This window comes from Sciurus carolinensis, chromosome X (assembly GCF_902686445.1).
Source record: "Sciurus carolinensis chromosome X, mSciCar1.2, whole genome shotgun sequence".
Classification (NCBI taxonomy): domain Eukaryota; kingdom Metazoa; phylum Chordata; class Mammalia; order Rodentia; family Sciuridae; genus Sciurus; species Sciurus carolinensis.
In genome coordinates this window covers 44179386-44200320 of record NC_062232.1, presented here as the reverse complement: position 1 = coordinate 44200320, position 20935 = coordinate 44179386, and the positions used below count along the sequence as shown (strand labels likewise).

General features: G+C 38.6%; 1 protein-coding gene across 2 annotated transcripts in view; it reads left to right on the top strand.

Annotated features, from left to right (window-relative positions):
* Positions 1 to 17723, top strand: part of Fam120c (family with sequence similarity 120C) — a 109038-nt gene extending 91315 nt beyond the window's left edge. For both annotated transcript variants that reach the window (XM_047535507.1, XM_047535506.1), the window contains exons 11-16: positions 1927 to 2041; positions 5334 to 5543; positions 6808 to 7009; positions 9222 to 9360; positions 9753 to 9810; positions 15484 to 17723. In XM_047535507.1, the coding sequence (XP_047391463.1) occupies positions 1927 to 2041; positions 5334 to 5543; positions 6808 to 7009; positions 9222 to 9360; positions 9753 to 9810; positions 15484 to 15738 (979 nt within the window). In that variant the 3' untranslated portion in view covers positions 15739 to 17723. The remainder of the gene's footprint in view (positions 1 to 1926; positions 2042 to 5333; positions 5544 to 6807; positions 7010 to 9221; positions 9361 to 9752; positions 9811 to 15483) is intronic.
* Positions 17724 to 20935: the final 3212 nt, after the last annotated feature.

Genomic DNA, 20935 nt, shown 5'->3' with positions numbered 1-20935 from the left:
AAGGTCCTAGACCTCATGGGAACCCACATGGGTACTTGAAAAGAATATGTATTCTTTAGACAAAATCAACCAAGCATTTAAACCACATTTATTCCATTAATTAGATCTTCTGTGACTTTAAATATAGGCATATTTGGGGACTGGGGATAAAGCTCAGTTGGTAGAGTGCTTGCCTCGCGTGCACAAGGCCCTGGGTTCAATCCCCAGCATCACAAAATATATATATATAGGTATATTTTACATGTCAGCTTGATGGTAACAGTCTTCTACTTAATTGTATTCATGCTCATTTTCTTCTATTGGTGTTTTGCATCTTGCCAATAAACTAAGATGAAAATTTTTAAAATGAAAGAATGGTAAAAGTTGGGCTGGGGTTGTGCCTCAGCCAATAGAATGCTCACCTAGCACATGTGAGTCACTGGGTTCAATCTTCAGCACCACATAAAACTAAATAAAATGTGTCCAACTACAACTAAAAAATATTTAAGAAAAAAAAGAATGGTGAAAGTTAAATTGAAGAATTACAGAATCAAAAAAAAAACTACATTAATAGCAGATACAATACAAGGCAAAAAGCATTGTAAATAAGTTGATATTTATAAAAGGTAAGTTACAGATTACATGCTAAATAATACAGCATCAAAAAATATAAAATAGGTCATAACCAGTCATAGTGCAGCACACCTGTAATCCCAGCAGCTTGGGAGGCTGAGGCAGGAGGAAGATGAATTCAAAGCCAGCATCAGCAAAAGTGAGGCACCAAGCAACTCAGTGAGACCCTGCTTCTATATAAAATACAAAAATAGGGCTCAGAATGTGGCTCAGTGGTCTAGTGCCCCTGAGTTGAATCCTTGGTATGCTAAAAAAAAAAAAAAGGATTCTTTGGCATGTTTTGCCATCCCAAAATCATCCCAGAGCTCAGAGGAATAATAGTTTGGGCTTGAAGAAACAAATACTTGTATATTTTTTCCTCTCTATCTCTCTCTGCATTCTTAGTGTCTAAAACAGTAAAACATATTCAGTTCATGAATATTCAATTCAAATACTCGTCCATGAGTACCTATTTAATTAGTGGATTGTCTATCTTAGAAAATGGCCCCATATCATCCAGCCAAATGCCCAAGCTGGAAGTTTAGGAGTCTTAGACTCTTCCCTTCTTCTCACTCCCTACCCATAAAACCCATGACCAATGGCTATGGATGTAGCTCCATGGTAGAGCTTGCCTAGCATGTGGAAAGCCCAGGGATTCATCACCAGCACTTCAAATTTTTTAAAAAATCCACCATTGAGTCCTATGGATTTATTTCCTTAATAACTTTTGAGTTTGTCACCTGGCTCACTCCCTCTCTTCTTCCAGTGTCTTTGTTCAGTCCCTTTCTGGCCACAGATTCAGTCACCTCCTAACTGGTATCCACACCTTTTGACTCTTTCCCTCTGAGCCAATCAACACCAAACCAGTTAATATCACTCCAAACATGCTTAGCTACAGCACTATTGAACAGGTACATTTTGGCAATTCGTGTTTCTATGCCTTCACATACTCTTCAGTCAGTCTAGAACATCGTTTTCTAACTTTTGTGTCACTAAATTCTATAGGCCCCTTGGAACTCGGCTCCTGCTGACTTTTTCAGGATGCTCTCCCTCATTCTTAGAGTTATAAGACTCTTCTGTGTTCTCAGAACCCTGTGTGTTTTTCTCTCTTGATACTTAACACACTGTCCCGTCATTGCTGATGTACAAGCCTATCTCCTGTACCACCCAGACTATGTGTGATCAAATGCAGAAATTCTTCTACTTCATTCTTTTGAAATTGCCAAAACCTAGCCTAGGGTCTGGTCCATAATAGGTTTCAACTTAATAAGTGGTTATGTGATGAATATAATATATCAGGTCTTGTGGCCTAATAATAATACTTTTATTTTCTAGCTACATGGTTCAGTGGCCTGGTGGCCGAATCCTGCATCGCCATGAGCTTGACACCTTCCTTGCACAGGCAGTGTCTACCCAACTTTATGAACCAGATCAACTCCAAGAACTCAAGGTGATTTGATTCTACCTTTATTTAACTTTTTTCCCTTATAAGTTCATGACTCTATTGTAGGTCTTTTTCTCCTGGAACCAGGGGTGGGGCAGGGGATGAGTTCTGCAGGTAAGTGATTGACTTACCTTAGTCAGATGTACAAAAATCTATTAGTAAAATCAAGAGATACCTGCTATATACTATCTTCAGTATTGATGGATGAAAATGGATAATAAAGATGGATATTGTACAAGGCAAATAAATCATGGCCCATAGACTATGTGTCTCTTTTTTAAAAAAAATAACATTTTGTCCAGGCACAGAGGCACACTTGTAATCCCAGTGGCTTGAGAGGCTGAGGCAGGAGGATCACAAGTTCATAGCCAGCCTCAGCAACTTAGCTCTTCTGTCTCTAAACAGAATTTAAAAGGGCTGGGGATGACACTCAGTGATTAAGCACTGCTGAGTTCAATCCCTGGTACCAAAAAAAGAGTTTTTGTTTGTTTGATACAGGGTGTCACTAAGTTGCTGAACCTGGCCTTGAACATATGATCTTCCTGCCTCAGCCTTTTCAGTTTCCGGGATTACAGGTGTGCACCACAATGGCCAGCTCTGACTCTTATAAGAAATACAATAGGGGACTTACCCTGGTATCCATGCTTGTTTCTGAATAAATATCCACCCCCTTTTAATAATACATACTGGGTATTCGGGGGAATTATAGAAAAGCATGAGGAAGAAAATAAGTTCACCGTGTAACTGAAGGCAGTAAAGCATTGGTAATATAAAAGTTAAGCTCTCAAAGCAGGCTGCCTTCAGTTTGAATTCTGGCTTCATAACCTCCCAGCTGTGTGACCTTGGACAGGCTACTTAAACTCTCTAGCTTCAGTTTCCTTACTTGTAGGATTGTGAGGATATTAAGTAAAGTAATCCATGTAAAACACTTAGAACAGTCTCTTGCATATTTTAAGTACACAGTACTCAATAAATATTGCCTACCAATGCAGGGTACCCCAACTCCTGACTTAAGTAGCCATGTTTCTTTAAGGCCCCAAGGTAAACTAGAAGATCAAATTCAATAAGATTTATAAAATTGAGCTGGGCACATTGATGCATACCTGTAGTCCCAGTTACCTGGGAGCAGGAGGATCCCCCTGAGCCAAGGAGTTTGAGACTAGACTGGGTCACAAGGAGACCTCTTCTCAAAAAAAAACTTGGGTGTAGGGGTGTAGCTCAGAAGTATAGCACTTGCCTAACATATAAGAGGCCCTGGGCTCAATCCCCTGTACCAAAAAAAGAAAAATACTTGTAAAATTTTAATTTAAGTTCAGCACACTGGTGTATGCCTATAATCCTATCTACTCCAAAGACTGAGGCAGGAGGCTCATAAGTTTAAGGCCACCTGGGCAAATTAGTAAGACCCTGCCTCAAAATTGAAAAAATTAGATGTAATGGCATATCCTAATGGTGTAATCCCAGTAACTGGGGAGGCTGAGGCAGGAGGGTCTCAAGTTCAAAGCCAGCTCCCACAACTTAGTGAGGCCCTAATCAACTTAGGGGATGTGACTCAGTGGTTAAGCACCCCTGGGTTCAATCCCTGGTACCAAAAAAAAATTATGAAGATTTGGGGTGTAGTTCAGTGGTAGAGCTCTTGACTAACATGTAAGGCTGTGGATTCAATCCCCAGTACAACAACAGCAAAAATCTTAATTTAAATCAGGTCAACTGTGGGAAAGAAGCAATCATCCTAAGACAAAAATTGTTTCCTTTTTGCAGTAAATGTACTATTGCTGCATGGTAGAACAGCTCCTGATACCCAACCACATATAGCAAGCACCTGTAAATACTTCCCTTTTTCCTATTGAAGTCATCTAACACACCAACTTAAGATAACAACTGTGAAAAATGTTGATATTTTCTTCCAACAGTTTTTTTGTGTATGTGGTGCTGGAGATTGACTCTTCTAGTCTTTGTCGTGCATGTGATGTTGCTTAAGTAATTATACCCACAGTTTCCACATATGCATCTATACTGAATGTATAAACTTTATTTCTTGTCATTGTTCCCTAAACGATATACTATAACAACAATTTACATTGCATCTACATAATATTAGGAATTATACATAATCTATATGATATAAATTATACGAGGGTATGTATAGGCTATATGCAAATACTAATGCTATTCTAAGTAAGGGAATTGAGTATCTATGAATTTTGTTATCTTGGTATGGGAACCAATTCACCAGTGATACCAAGCAATAACTGTATTGTTTTTTCCCATAATATGATGTAAATTTTCTATGTGTTAAAATTTTTGGTAAATATTTTATCATATGGATGTATCATTTAATTATTAAAATGTTCATCATTTAATTGTTTCCAGTTTTCCCCAGTTATATGTAAAGTTACAGTTAGCATCTTTATGTATAGAATTTTACTCACATCTCTACTTTTAGAATAGATTCTTAAAAGCAGATTTTCCGAGTCAACAAATGAACATTTCCCAGATTCTTGATATATATTGCTTAATTGTAGTATACATTCATCATCAGTTTTATGAGAGTTCCCATTTATTCACTGCTTCCTTGTCAACATTGAGTGTTCTTTTGGTTTTTCCTTTTTGAAAGTTTTCTAATTTAATGAGCAAAAAAGGTATTTCAAGTTGGTGTATTTTTAACCTTATATATTTCAAGTCATCTCAGTGACAGACATAGATAAAAGCTAATTGTGCATTCAGAGATCTGTATTAAAAAACAACATGTTCAAATTAAACTCCAAGAATTAGCGTGACAGAGACCTGGGGATGTGGCTCAGTGGTAGAGCACTTGCCTAGCATGTGCATGGCCCTGGTTTCAATCTACAGCAATGAAAAACAAAGAAAGAAAGAAAGAATTAGCATGTCAAGAATAAGAATAAATGTTATCAGTAATAGCACAGGTTGGATATCCCTTATCAGAAATGCTTGGGGCCAGATTTGTTTTGGATTTCAGCTTTTGTTTGGAGTTTTGAATATTTGCAAATACCTAATGAGATATCTTGGAGCTAAGACCAAAGTCTAAACATGAAATTCACTTGTGTTGTACGTGCACATACACATAGCCCAGAGGTAATTTTCTCTGATATTTTTGTGGTACCTGCATTTTGACTGTGACCTGTCACATGAGGCCAGGTGTGGAATTTTCAACTTTTGGGATCATGCCATTACTCAAAAAGTTTCAGATTTTGGAGCATTTTAGATTTCAGATTTTCAGATTAGAGATACTCAACCCTCATTTTTAATAGTAATTTTTCCTTTGTGGTTGTTTCAGATTGAAAAACTGGATGCCCGAGGGATCCAGCTTGCTGCCCTCTTCATGAGTGGAGTTGACACAGCTCTCTTTGCTAATGATGCCTGTGGCCAGCCAGTCCCTTGGGAGCATTGCTGCCCCTGGATTTACTTCGATGGCAAGCTGTTCCAGAGCAAGCTCATTAAAGCAGGCCGAGAACGAGTATCCCTAGTTGAACTCTGTGATGGCCAGGTACCAGCACATTGGGCAGCTGCTAAGGGCCATCTCTAATCTGCTGAATGGGAATGAATGAATGGGCAGGGAGGGGAAAAAAACTGAAATGTTGGAGAAGGAGGGAGCCAAAGTGGGGAAAGTGTGTCTAACCTTAACCTAACTGAACCAACATGGTCTCAAAAGCCCATATATAATCTTATAATATTAGTACATGTTATAAAATCATATGTTGAAAGTTTTTTTATAAGCTTGAAGTTCTCATGTCCTTTTTCATATTTCTTCCCCATGGAATACTCAGACGTTATATGCCTTTCTCAATTTCATTTCCCTTATAAAACTATAAGTCACTTTTGCATGTGATGATTTTTTTGGTAAATGAAAGTATGTTTAGAAATAGGTAAAGTAAATGAAAGAGTAGAAGCAGAGGAATTTTTGCAGTCAAATTTTGGAAAAAGTGAGAAAAGGCAAGGGAGCAGAAAGTTTACTCACTCTTTCATCCATTTGCGGAGAATGGGCTGAGATTTTAGAGTAGGGGTCAGCATACTACCCAGTCTGCCTCCTGTGTTTTACAAGACAGTCTACCCCCTGTTTTTGTAAACAAAATTTTATTGGAACACAGCCACATTCATTTGTTTGCATATCACCTCTGCTTTCATACAACAATGGCAGAGTGAAGTAGTTGTGACAGACATGGTGTGGCATGCAAAACCTAAAATATTTACTATTCTACCCTTTCCAGAAGAAGTTGGAGCCTGAGCAGAGCTTAGGGTCTCCAATCTTGCACCTAGGGGAGAAATTTAAAATTAAGGTTTCCTAAATATCAGGTTTTTATTCTTTTCTCTTTTACCTAATTTTGTTACTCTGCCTTAAAAAATGGCATACCCTACCTGCACAAGGCCCTGGGTTCAATCCCCAGCATTTCAAAAACATAAAAGAAAGAAAATAAGGTAAAAATAAATGACCTAGCCTATTACTGGCCATGTAATAGACCATCAATAAATCCTTACTGTTATATTTGTTTTCATTTGTCTAGTTAATGTACCTGGCAAACTGTCAGTCAATACTAATGTGATGGTAGTGTGGTTTCATGTGAAGAGCAAGGACTTTGGTGTTAGATGGGCTTCTTGGGTATGTGGCCTGAAGCCATTTAATTCCAGACTTCAATTCCCTTAATGGGAATAGAATTGTGAGGCCATACCTAAAGTGCTCAATAACTGTGCCTGAAACTTAGGAGAAGTTAAAAAGATGGCAGTTGTTGTTATTATTTTCTCCTTATTTGAAGGCTGACCTGGCAACCAAAGTGGAAAAGATGAGACAGAGTATCCTTGAAGGAGTCAACATGAATCATCCACCACCTTCTGCTCTACTTCCATCACCTACTTTTGTGCCTCCCATGGTGCCCTCTCTGTACCCTGTTTCACTTTATTCCCGAGCCATGGGCTCAATGCCACCTCCCCCTCAAGGAAGGAGCCGAGGGTTTGCAGGTTAGTATGTCAGAATGAGGTATTTACCATCCAGTTCATTTCATAATAACATTGCATTGCCATTACAGAATTATCAGTTTCACATGCATTATACTTCATTTACATTCTGTGCTCTATTTTGGTAGTTTGAGGAGCATCTTATTGAGATGGAGGAATGTAGCCTGGGGAAGAAAATCCTTTGAATTCCCAGACCACTCTCCATAGAGGTGGTTGGTCCCCAGGAATTTGACTTTAACCAACCAAACTCACATAGTGACTGATAGAAAAACCAGGATTCACTTTTTTATTTTGAGAACTATAATTCATATGAACTGTATCTGTATGTATGCACAGGAGCTTTCAGGAAGAGCAGTTGGAATAAATGACCAGTGGGAATAAATAACTCGATATAGCCATTTCCACTCTGGGGGTTGACCTGATGCATTTCCCTTCCTTCAGCTCCAGAAACTTGGAGATAAATGTCTTTGTGCATGCCTCCCAAAGGAATACAGTTTAATGGGGAAAATAAATGCACACATATACGTACAAATACACACACATATATACATGTAAACATACACATGTATGTATACATTATGGTGACATTTGAACGGCTGCTTAACAATAAATCAGTAAGCATGCTTAGGTGGCTCAGACACTGATCCTGATATTTTAAACAACCTGTCTTCTGGTGAAACAGGATATTTTAATGGGGACCTTTTAACATGAAATAGCAAGAGTCTGTGATCACATGAGAGTGTCATTGCTCGGGTTGAATGTGTGTGTGTTGTCCATTGCTCCCCTCTTAAAAATAATAAAGCTAGAAGTTGAAGTTAATCTTTTGGGTGGATCACAAAACTCAGTATGGATGTTTAGTTCAAAGCTGAGCTAGATGAGCAGTGTGAAAATCAGTTCTGGTAACTCCCTGTTTGGTCAGGTAATGATCAAATCTTACAGTCCAGGAAACCAACTATTCCATCCCTTTGAAGTGACTCTACAGATCTCTCTTCTAATCCTTCATTTTTATTTCTTTTTGTTTTGAGGTACCAGGGATTGAACCCAGGGCCTTGCACATGTTAAGCAAGTGCTCTACCACTGACCTACAATCCCCAGCCCTCTTTGGATTTTTTTTTTATTTTGAGACAGGATCTAACTTGCTGAATCTGGCCTAGAACTTATGATCCTCCTGCCTCAGTCTCTCAAGTAGCTGGGATTAGAGGCATGTGCCACCATACCCAGCTTTTTGATTCTTTGTGTATTGCCTTTATTCTATAGTCTCAGAAGTCACCTTAATTATGGCCTACTTCTCAAGAGGTTGTCACCATTGTCCCAGCCACCAGTAATACTGTAGTCTCCAGGTAGTGGTGGTTCGTGGTAGTCTCCTGCCTCCTGAAAGGACACAATAAAATCCCCAAATAAAAATTTTTCTTGGGCTGGGGAGATGGCTCAGTCGGTAGAGTGCTTGCCTTGCAAGCACAAGACCCTGGGTTCAATCCCCAGCACCAGAAAAAAAATTTTTTTTTTCTTGTCACTTTTAGGAGTATAGTTCCTAACTCCTGGGATTCTCACTTTTATATAAACCAAGAGCTCTTTACTAACAACCTGATTAATGGCTTAAGGATTATTACCTTTGTGTTTTATTTTCCATAAATTAAAATGCCTATTAGAACTCCATACATATTCTTTGAAGGCCAGATTAGAAACCTGAACTGTGCTGTGAGTTTACATACACAGAGTTAAAATTTCCTCTGTCTCAAGTAACTATATTACCATCCTATCTTGAGTTGGTTCTGATTTTCAACTGTTACTTCTCTTGCTTTTTAGTTATAAATTGCTGTTAGTCTAGTTTCTCTTTTTCCCATTGTTTGGTGGTCTGACTAATCCTACAGTGGGTAGTGATGCATAACTGTATAGAAAGTGGGTTTAGCCTATAATTTTCCAATAACTAGATTTTAAGACATTCTTCCAACAGATATTGAATTCTGACTTCAATATTCAACAAATACTGAATTCCTGCTGCTAGACTCTAGAGTTGAAAATGAAATCACTCACCTGTTAGTAAAGTGTACATATACAGATCTTTTACCCTCTCCCCCTGTATTGGCTTTCTTCATGACTCCATGCTGTTTTCATAGTCTTCTTATCACAGAGAAATGGAGATAAGAAGAGTAGGTAGATTGTAGGATCTTTTGTTATTTAGCATTCATTGCTGCTGTCCCTCCTTTTTTGCCAGGTCTCCATCCAATCCCACCCCAAGGAGGAAAATTAGAGATTGCTGGTATGGTGGTGGGCCAGTGGGCTGGCAGCAGATCCTCCAGAGGCCGAGGATCCTTTGGCATGCAAGTGGTTTCTGTCGGTGGTCCAGGAAAGGGGTATGTATTCAAATGGGTTGGTAGGAGCTAGTGTCAATCAAAGTAACCAGCTATTGAATCATTCAATTATGGTAAGAGGCATTAACCAACAATCCATATATAAAGCCAGTTTTCTGTTTAGTTCAGCAAACATGTACTAAATGCCCTGCCTTGATGAAAAAAAGTTTTGTACTAGAGGAGAAAGTGGAACAGTGTAATGCGGTATATATATTGTATGGTAATATAATATGGAAATTAGAGAGATATAGGTTTACAATAGTAATACTGAGGAAGGGCATCCAATTAAACCAGGTCAAACTTCCTAGGGGAAATGAGCAGCTAACCAAGTGAAAATGGTATGGATGTGGGCTTTATATGTTTCTCATGATCACTTTTTCTCCCACTTGCTAAAGGCATGGAAAAGAGCAGACTAGTAGAGGATCCAAAGGACACAAAAAAGGAAATAAACAAGTAAGTACCTTTTGTTGAGATTCTTTAGTTTTTGTTTGATACCTCTTTCTTTTTAAACTGAGTTGCCAGAGATCACAGACATGGAAACCTGAGCTACTCAAGGAAAGAAGTGTTCACATCTTTTCTGGCATTTGATTCCATTCTCCTCCTCTCTAAATGTGTAGTGAGGGCTGGGGAGATAGCTCAGTTGGTAGAGTGCTCGCCTCGCAAGCACAAGGCCCTGGGTTCAATCCCCAGCACCGCAAAATAAATAAATAAATAAATAAAAATAAATGTCTAGTGAGTAGTGTGTGGGATATATCTTACTTGGTAGAGTGCTTGCAAGGCAAGCACAAGGTCCTGGGTTCAATCCCCAGTACCATAAAAATAAAAAAAATAAAAGTCTAGTGAGGATTAGCCTGCCTAGAACTATTCCCACAGGCCTGCAGGGGCACATCCTTAACCATGAATGAGGCCACAAGGCAGAATCAAAGTACTGTGTCCTAAAGACCTGTGCCTAGCATAGTATGTGCTGCCTAGATACAGAAAGGGACGAGAGTACAATGAACAGTGTAATTGCCTGCAGTCTGCCTAAGCTTCTGAGGGGCCACCAGAAATGCTTGAACAATACTTTGGACTTTGCTGAATGTGGAAGAGGGAAGGAGCATTGTCATTCTTCTTGTTGTTTTTTAAATGTTTTTATTAGTGCATTATTATTGTACATAATAGTGGGTTCATTTTGACATAATCATTTATGCATAGAATATTATTCGCTACATTTCAGTCCCCAGTACTTTCCCCTTCCCTCCCCTCATCTCTCCCCCTGTTCCCCTACTTCTGATCTACTGGTCTTCCTTCTTTTTATTTGTTATTTTTTTAATTGGTACTTTATAGAGATATATATATATAAAAAGTTAAATTCATTGCAATGTATTCATATACGTACATATCGTAATTTGGTCAGTTCATTCCATAGTTCCTCCCTTTCCTGTCCCTCCTTTTCACCTCAATTCTTTTCCTCTACTCTACTGATCTTCCATGTATTCTCATAGTATATACTCCCTTTTAATCCATATTTTGCTGTAGATTCCACATGAGAGAGAAAACATTCAACTCTCAACTTTGAGTCTGACATTTTTTATTTTGCATAATGTTCTCCAGTATCATCCATTAACTGACCAATTAAATAATTTTATTCTTTATGGCTGAGTAAAACTCCACTGTGCATATATACCACATTTTCTTTATTCATTCCTCTGTTAGTAGTCATGTGGGCTATTTCCATAACTTGGCTATTGTGAATTGTGCTGCTATAAACATTGAGATACCTATATCCCTATAGTATCCTAATTTTACTTCTTTTGAATAAATACCAAGGAATGGGATAACTGGGTCACATGGTGGTTCCATTCCTAGTCTTTTGAGCAATCTCCATACTGCTTTCCAAATTGGTTATACTAGTTTATAGTTCAGCCAACAATGTATGAGTGTAACTTTTCCCCCACATCCTCACCAGCATTTATTATTATTTGTCTTCTCTCTCTCTCTCTTTTTTTTTTCTTTGCAGTGCTAAGTATCAAACCCAGTGCCTCACATGTGCTAGGCAAGTGCTCTGCCACTGAGCTACAGCCCCAGCACTATTATTTGTATTCTTGATTATTATTGCCATTCTAACTGGAGTTGGAGAAAATCTCAGTGTAGTTTTGATTTACATTTCCCTGATTGCTAGGGATATTGAACATTTTTTCATATATTTGTCGGTAATTTGTATTTCTTCTTTTGAGAAATATCCGTTTAGTTCTGCTTATTATTAATGACTGAGAAAGGTCTTAAACTTTCTTCCAATCTATGCCTTGAATTATATCTTAGTTCCCAATGATCCTTATTAGACATACCCCCCTCAAAATATAGACTATGCAAAACTATTCTGTAATGATCCAAAGTCTCATATTGGGACTGTGGGTACAGCTTAGTGGTAGAACACTTGCCTAGTATGCAGAAGGCATTGGGTTCAGTTCTCTAAACTGCAAAATAAAATTCTTGTACTGAACTCAAACTGTTAGGCTTCTCATAGTATTACAAGCTAACATTCTTGAGGACCTGCTCTCTACCAAGCCCCGAACATTTTACATGCAGTTTCTAATCCTAGGCAATTTTGTCATCACTTCTACATCATAAATCTGCTTTCCTATATACCATCCACCCTCACTGCATCCATGTTAATCACCAACATCTAATGTTTTCTCAAATAATACAAATTTTCTTTAGTTATTTTGAGCAAAAATTGAAGCTAGCATATCACACAAAGCATTTTGTAATTTACCCAAAGCTAGAAAGCATCAACTTTGGGAGTTTCTAGAAGAGTGCTATACTAGTGATCTATACCCTCAGCTCCACTATTTTGGGAGTATTTTTTTAAAGCTGCTTACCCTTTTCCATAAACTGCTTAGTAAGATAAAAAGGATTGCAGCTAGATGGAAAACTAATTAGCCAGATAGGTTTCCACAAGGTGATACGGCCTTGGTGAATTCACCATGATTCAGGGTCTGATCCTCAGTTGTAAAATCTGAAAACCTTTCTATTTTTAGTACAAAAAGAGTAGATCCATTTCTCTGTGGTTGTCTCATACCAACCAAGATCACAGAAATGTCAATACCACATAGGGTAAGACTGGGGAGTTGGGGAGAAGGAAGAAATCAGAGATAAGTACTGGTAAGTACTAATTTATGATAAGAAATTATTAGTGAAATGTATTTATACACACACTTTTTTCTAGTCACTCCTAAAAATGTATGAGCTCATCAAAGCCACATGAATACCCTGTAAGGTACTTATTACTCTCCATTTTAAATAAGATGAAACAGAGGCCAGGAAGAATGAAACACCTTGCCACAAATTATCCATCAAGTCAGTTATCAGACGTAACATTCCTGCCTGAGCTAACTGATTCCAAAGCCCTGTCCTATATTGATTCCAACACAGCATAGTGAGTCATTGTTAAAGACAAAAGTCAGACCCAGGTCTGGCTGACTACAGTGTGCATGTTCTTAACCATTACTGCCAGATGTTTCTTTATCTAAGGTCAAACCACAAGAGAGGCTACAGTATTAGAAATTTTCTTAGGGTCATAGTATCAGGCTAATGATGTTAGTTACCATTTTTTGAGTTATGCAAGACACAACATGTTCTAAGTGCATTACATTGAGTGTTTCATTGAATCCTTATGGGAACCCATGACGTACATGCTATTATTCTCTATTTTACAGATGAAGAAAATGGGAGAAAACAAGGGATGACAGAGATCTTAAGTTTCTCTTAGCTATGATTCCTTCTATTCTAGAGGGGAATCCTTGAGTTGACTTTGTTTTTAGCTAAAGCATCTTCCCTAGAGGGAGCTGCTGCTACCTTGCTGGCTTTCCCTTTTTCTATTCAGTCACACTTTGACCAGAGCATGAGATAATTAATTACTCAAACCTGGGTCCACATGCGCACGTAAGGCAAGCGCTCTGCGAGCTGAGCTATTTGCCCACTCCTGATAATTAATTATTCTAGCCTACTAAATCTTATTCTATAGTGCTTTCTTCTGAGATCATTATTTTATATGTTCTCAAATTATTAACTTACTTATTTATAATATTTTTATTTCTTTGTTGACTACCTCAGGTGGCTCACTCCATCTTCTGTGTGGATTTTACTAGTTTCATATTATTTCCATGTTTTTTTTTTTTTTTGGGTGCCAGGGATCGAATCCAGGGCCTTATGCTTACAAGGCAAGCATTCTACCGACTGAGCTATCTCCCCAGCCCCTATTTCCATGTTCTTGAGCAGCACTTCTTAGTAGCCTCCATGTTGTGCAGACCTTGAAACCAAAGGATTTAGCTTTGCATCAGACTTTGACATTTACCAGTTCTGTGGCCTTGGGCAAGTTATTTAACCTCATGCCCTAGTTTCCTCATCTATATAATAGAGAACTTGGTATCTACCTTGCAGGGTTGTAAGGATTCAATGAGAGGCATATGTAAGGAGTATAGCACAGAGCCTGGAACATGGGAAGTGCTCAATGAAAATTAGTAGTTGTTATTTATAATCAACCACAAATTCAACAGGTATTAGCTTTCCATTATATATTGTATCTTATTGGAAAGAACAAGGCCTTTGGAGTCAAACAGGCTTGGATACAAATCTAGGCATACCAGTGACCTTGAGCAAGTCATTTTGTTGTTCTTCGTGGGAGAAGAACTCTATTATCTTATCTGTAAAATAAACAACAGAGTGTATGGCATGTCCAACCACATGGTAATTAGAAACTACTGTTATTCCTACTAACATTCATCCAAAACCAGCACTAGGCTGCAGGGTAATGCAGTTAATGTCATTTGCAATAGCGGTTACGTTCTTGGGATTAAAAGAAAATCAGATGATTGTTTTTAGTTATAAGAAGAACCAATAAAAAATTTTAAAAGAGAGGGAAATACTAATTACCCTGATTTGATCAGTGCACACTATAGGCATTTGTTGAAATATTACACAGTCTCATTAATATGTGTAACTTGTAAGTCAATAAAATAAATAAAAATTTTATAAAGATCCTCTGGTAGTTAAAATGGTAAATTTATGTTATATATTTTTACCACAACAAAAATTAAAATAAGCCAGGCACAGTGGTGCACACCTGTAATCTCAGTGGCTTGGGAGACTGAGGCAGAAGGATCATGAGTTCAAAGCCAGCTCGGCAAACCTAGGCACTAAGTAACTCAGTGAGACCCTGTCTCTAAATAAAATACAAAATAAGGCTGGGGATGTGGCTCAATGGTTGAGTGCCCCTGAGTTCATTCCCCAGTACCAAAAAATAAATATAAAAAAATAAGAAAAATAAAAGATTCTGTGGAATATTGCACATAAATATGTTTTTTCTTTTCCTTTTATTTACATAACCAATCATCAGCATTAGACTGTACTGCATGGCAGTTGAGAGATTAGAGGCTGAAATACATGGAGTGAAATTCTGGCCCACCCATTTTCTATCTTGAGCAAGTTACTTTCATCTTCCTGAGCCTAGGCTTCTTTGTCCATAAATAGGACATCATAATATCTATCATTTATTTCACTGTAAGTATTAAAAAAGACATGCCAGGCATGTTGACTCACACCTGTAATCCCAGCTGCTCAGGAGGCTGAGATATGAGGACCGCAAGTTCAAAGCCAGCTTCAACAATTCAGTGAGACCCTGTTTCTAAATAGAATATAAAATAAAAGGCTGAGGATATGGCTCACTGGTTAAGTGCCCCTGAGTTCAATTCCTAGTACCAAAAAAAAAAGAAGAAAAATATATCATAGGGGCTGGGGATATGGCTCAGTTGGTAGAGTGCCTGCCTTGCAAGCACAAGGCCCTGGGTTCAATCCCCAGCACCCCCCAAAAAAAAAAAAATATATCATAAAGCTTGGTAAGCAGTACCTGTGTCTTTATTGTATTATCATTGCCATTGGATTTCAGTCAGATCCATCTATTTTACCCTAAATTCTCAGGGTAGTATTCTGATACTATCCTGAGAGTATTGATATCAAGCTTTAAGCTGTCTGGTATTTTTGAAGAACTGAACCAACTTCCTCAGGTTTGTTTATGAACATGTTTGGGAAGGGCTAGCCAGTTTGAGATTAACATTTCCACTGAACATCTATCTCTGTTTTTGACAGGGCTCTTCAGATGGAATTTCTAAATCCCTGGAGCTTCGTCAAGGGCGGTCCCGCTCACAGGTAAACGGAAACAATGGCACATTGATCAAGGAAGAGAAGAGTGATCATCGTCTTCCAGCTCCATCACAATGTGCCTTATCCAGAGACAGCAACGTGTGTAATAATGGTAACCGCTGCCTCCCTGTGAAGAATGGGGAGAAGAACCGCTTACAAGAGCAAAAACTAGAAACTGTGGCACAACGGAAAGAGGAATGACAAGCTGAAGATGGCTTCACCAGTCAGGAAGAGGGGAAAACTATACTTTTCTGATTCTAGGCCCAAGTTAGAGGAGGCTATAAATGCTTGCCCTAGAGTTATCCAGGATTTTGATAGGATATCCTGTTGAATTCATCTTTTCCCCTTCACTATCTTATTCTGGGCCTCAAGACCTAGGACCCAGGGACGTTCTGGTTAAAGGTGAATAGCAACAAAACTAGTTCCAATTCTCAAATTTAATATAATAGCACCAATATTCTCTTTATCTCCCCTGGGAGGCAAGTAAGGCAGTAACTGTCAGAAAGCAGGTGTTATCACGTTAAGTTCCATAGAAAATTTCCAGCTTTGGTTTTCTGAGTATTTATCATGGCATTCATTTGCAGACTTACGTGATAAACCTATGGAGTTAAGGGAACAGCTGTCTATGGCTTCCTCACCATTTTTCCTCCATGAAGTAAAGGGGCTAACCTTGATATATAATTAGTATCCACTTCTTCCTCACTCTTTCTCCCAACTCATATACCCCACGATTTTGTACACCACCTCTAGCTCTGGCCTGACAATCAGATAGGTAGATGTTTTCAGGGAAGTGAGTAGTATTGGTTATTTTATTTTATTTTATTTTTTATTTTTTATTTTATACACTTAAAAAAAACTACCAATGGCCTTTGTACTGGGAGATTCAAGTGAGTCGGAAAAGTACTGGGCAGATTTTTCCTGCCTCTCAACCAGTGCATTGTTTGTAAAATAGAAGATGCGGTGCAGTTCACCCATTCTCTGCGGCCCACACCCTGAAAGGGTGGGAATCAATGTTATGAAACTGAGTACGAAAGGGACTCAAAAGACTCTGTGTGTATGTGTGTGTGTATGTGTGTGTATGGGTGTGTGGGTGGGTGTATATATGGATGCGTGTATCTATATGCATACACATACCCTTTATATAAAGAGACAGATCTATTTATCTATACATATTTTATATATATATAAGTGTGTGTGTATATGTGTATGTATACACATACATACATACATGGTGATGTCCCAGAGGATTTACTGAATTTCCCAGAAATGCTTCCACTGCTATGGAGTGGTGGGTTTCAAAAGATCACACTTTAAATCTGAAATCCTTACTAAGTCACAGCTCATCACAATTATGAGAAGATGGGCTACTCTAAATCAGACACAAAGTACTCTCCAGAGATTGCCTGTTCAGAACAACACTTCAGTTGTTACAAGCTTAATCTTGAACCAGAGCCCTCACATCCCATATGGTGAAAACAGGAGGTTGGAATGGGATTGGGAAGAGTTGGGTATTTCTTTAAGATTTAGAGAGAAAAAGGGGAAGGGAAGTAATTACCATTTGAAAGGGCTTTCAGCCAATTTGAAGCAACTCTCTTCTGGAGCTCCAACATCAAATTGGCTTCAGGTGAGAATTGATAGACATGAAATCCTGAAGGAGGGAAGACTAACATTGGAAAGATGGGGTAGGGAAGTGTGAGGAAATTTGACAATTTGATTTTACATGCCTAGATTGTTTCATTTGTTCATTGACATTTTGACTACCGGATCTTTTCATTTGCTTTGCAAGGAAGAATTCAGAGGACTCTGGCCTGGGCCATGGGAAGCATTCTGTAAAAAATTCTTAGCCCCCCCCATGTGGCTAGGATCTGCCCAGGATAAAGAGGCTGTTCCTCCTTGCTGGAGATAATCTTGAGACAACCTTGCATTTCCAGTTTCCCTCCTTGGGCAGCCAAAATATGAGGGATGGAAACATGGCTTATAACAAATTAGCATCGTATCTTCATTCAGGAATTGAGGCTTCCAGCCTCACACACCTCCTTTTGGGCTTTATGATATTCTTGCCCAAGAAGTACCATTTCTACAAGACTATAACTGACTAGACTTCTGGCAGAGTTCTCTCTTTTTGGAAAAAAAAAAAACCCATGCACCTTAACCCACAGCAGGTCCTTGGTGATTTTATTTTTTCAGACCAGAAGGCTGCTAATTGCCCACTTACAATGACCATATGAGAAATCAAAAACAGTCTCAGACTGTTTAATCCTAGTCTGGCCCAGTTTAAGAGAAGCCACAATTTGTAGGGGGAAGGAGTCCTGGAGTGCCTTGCCCCCTGCCCAGATACTTCTTACGTAAACCAAAGAAGAATGACAAGAGTGTACACCTTGCCAGATATAAGCAGTAACAAAGTGTACCAAAACCTCTTTGGAACAGCTCCCCTGATTTAGTACCCCTTCTTCTCTTGGACCATACCAACCTTTTATAACATCTTGAAGGTTAGGACTTCTGTATCAAGCAAGGGAGAGAATTTTGTAGTAAATTTAGGTGGCTTAGAGTTTTCTTTCTGGGCCACAGAGGGATGAATTCTTTGGAACTCTAAAAGTAATCAGAATCACTGAGCTGTGAGTAAATGAATATATATATATACATACATATAATATATTCATTTTCTAATAGGAAGTACTTGGAGTTGAATGTAAGGTATCCTTTCAGTTGCTGTTCTGTGCATCTTGAATCTTATCTGACACAATCAGATGACAGTATTGTTAACTCTCACAGCATTAAGAAGACTTCTTATTCTATAAGCATTCACTGTGAGAGAGAAAATTGCTGCTTTGACAAAAGATGATTCCAGTTTGCCAAAAGGCTTGCTTTTCTCCCTTCCACACACCTCTACTTTCCCCCAGCCTGGCCCAAGGTGAAACAAGTGGTTTACCTCCAACCTTGATTTTTATTTGAATTCAGCATTTCGAGCTTAGAAGATTAAAAGAAAGAACCATAAAGGGCCATATGCCTAGATTTTCATTTATCTGCCAAAATGCACAACTTAAAAGCAAGAAAAACTAAAGTGCATTACTGGAGTTTAACTTCTTTTTAATTGGAGGATAAATTGGGGAAGGTAGGGTTCCATCTTTGCTGTACCACTTGGAGAGACTATCATCCTTCACTTGAGGTTCCATTTCTAACTGTGATATGGTCTCTCTTGAACAAAGTCATGTTGGAACCCTCAGAAATGACCCATTTACCTTGTAGAACCATGAGCTAAAACACCCTTGTGGTGTATAGCCACTGATCCCCAAGCACTTGCAGTTCTTGATTTCTGCTGGTGTGTCTTGGGATCAGTCTATAACTCCTACCCCTTTTTAGTGGCCAGTCTGGTCTGGACCAGGCCTGACAAACTTCTGCTCATTTGCATCGTTTTCATTCTGAGCCAGTAGGACTTTGGGTAGACTAAAACCCAAGAAGTGGTACTTGCTTTGGCTAGGGACATTTGATTTTTGTCTCCATCTTGATTTTCTGACATTGTTGGCCAAGTCACATTAACCTTTTTTGATCACTGAGAAAGTCAGACAAGACATTAGGGAGGGTGGTTAAGGTGTGGGTGGGGGGCAGGAATGCTTTTGTAGGGTAGAAAGAATATGGGAGTAGCTGTTTGGTTATGGTGATTCAGTCCTTTGGAACCTTAGAAGGCTCCTGTGGGCATGTCAGTGCCACCATGTCAGCCTCTAAGCCCCCCACTCCTTTGAAATGACAATACAAGTAGACCACAGTTTAAAGTAGTTAGTATAATTCTACTAAGGTTTAATCATTATACTTGTTCATTTCCTGATGCATATTTCCTAAATATGCTTGGGGTTTGGGGTGTGGGGGGGTAAATTGTCACTGTTCCATTGTGTGTCACCTATATTTTTCTCCCTCTGGTGACTTTGGCATCTTCTTATTTGACTTTCTCTTTTCATTTCCCTCGGCTTATTGCAGTAGTCTGCTGGTGCAGGTAGAGAGCTCAGTGCACCTATTTCCCCTATTACTGTTAATTATCTTCAATATTGTCCAAGGTTATTTTGATGTTCTAAGAAAATAATGTCATTTTTTACAAAATTATCTTCTCCGAGTTAAAAGCAAAATAAAACATCCCCTGTGCTAGGGTGCCCATTTCAGCTTTTGATATTGCCCCCTGTACTTTTTATAGATGCTCTTTTGTCCGTGTTGGTAGTAACTAATGACTAGTGAATTTTCATGTAAATGAAGCAAATTAAATATTTCAGATTTTATTAATCTCATAACCCTGCCAAATCTGATGACTTCATTTTAATTACTTCCCAAAAGGCACTTCCCCTCCTACCTTTTATTTTATTCTATTCTATCTTTAGACTAACACACTAGGTAAAGAAACTTTAACTGCAAGGAGTCAGTGATTTTTTAGTGTTCCCTGATAAATGATGTTATTGACAAAAGTAAGAAATTCTTTCATTGTTTTTTCCTGTGTTACTATCTCTTCTCCTGTGCTCTTGACAGTGTGTTTAGTGGATGGATAATACGTATTTCTCTTTCCCACTCCCAGATTCCAAATTCCCTGCCTTTTTGGCCCACCTCACCACAAAAGCTCCATAGTTTATTAATGTAAGTTTGAATGGATGCTTCTTTGGGGAAACTGCAGGAGTTAATGGAAATGTTTCAGAAAGGAACGAGACTGTCTCAGGAGTTGTTCTGTGATGGAATTTGGTCTGTTGTTTTGTTAATGCTGATGGAAAGAAACTTACAGCGCTTAATAAAAATCTATTCTTTTAGTAAAAAACATTGTGGAATAATTTTGGGTGTGTGAAGTTTGATTTCTTCTCCCATCTCTGAATCCCTTTCTACAAAGGGGGAAATACTTGTCTCAATTCAGAAATGTTGCACAGAAATTGAGGAGTCTGTAGAATATCAAACTAAGAGATCCCATGTAAGAATAATCAAAAGGAAAAGAATATTTAGCTTCATGATTAACTTCTTTATTTGGATGTTCTACAACCACCTTTGACTCGACATTTCCCAAATATTCTTTCTTCTGAAGTATGCTCCTCTCCATGAGTGACACTCTGATCTACTCAATTGCCTAAGCCACAAACTGACCTAGGGGTTAGTCATCCCTCATTTCTCAAATCCAATTGGTGACATGATCTGTTGATAACACTCAGCTATCTTTCTGTTTCTCATGTCTCTCTCCTCTTTCCTGTCCCTGCTCCTGTGGCCTGATTCAGGCCTCATCATGTCTCACCTGGACTATCGGCAGTTGCTCCCCTGTCTTGCTCCTAACCAGGCAGTTGTGACCAACATTTTGTGTCTGAGTGAATGTACCTTTTTCTGCTGAAAGGGACTGTACCTTTTTTTGAGTTTTTTTTTTAAAGGAATCTATGACACAAGA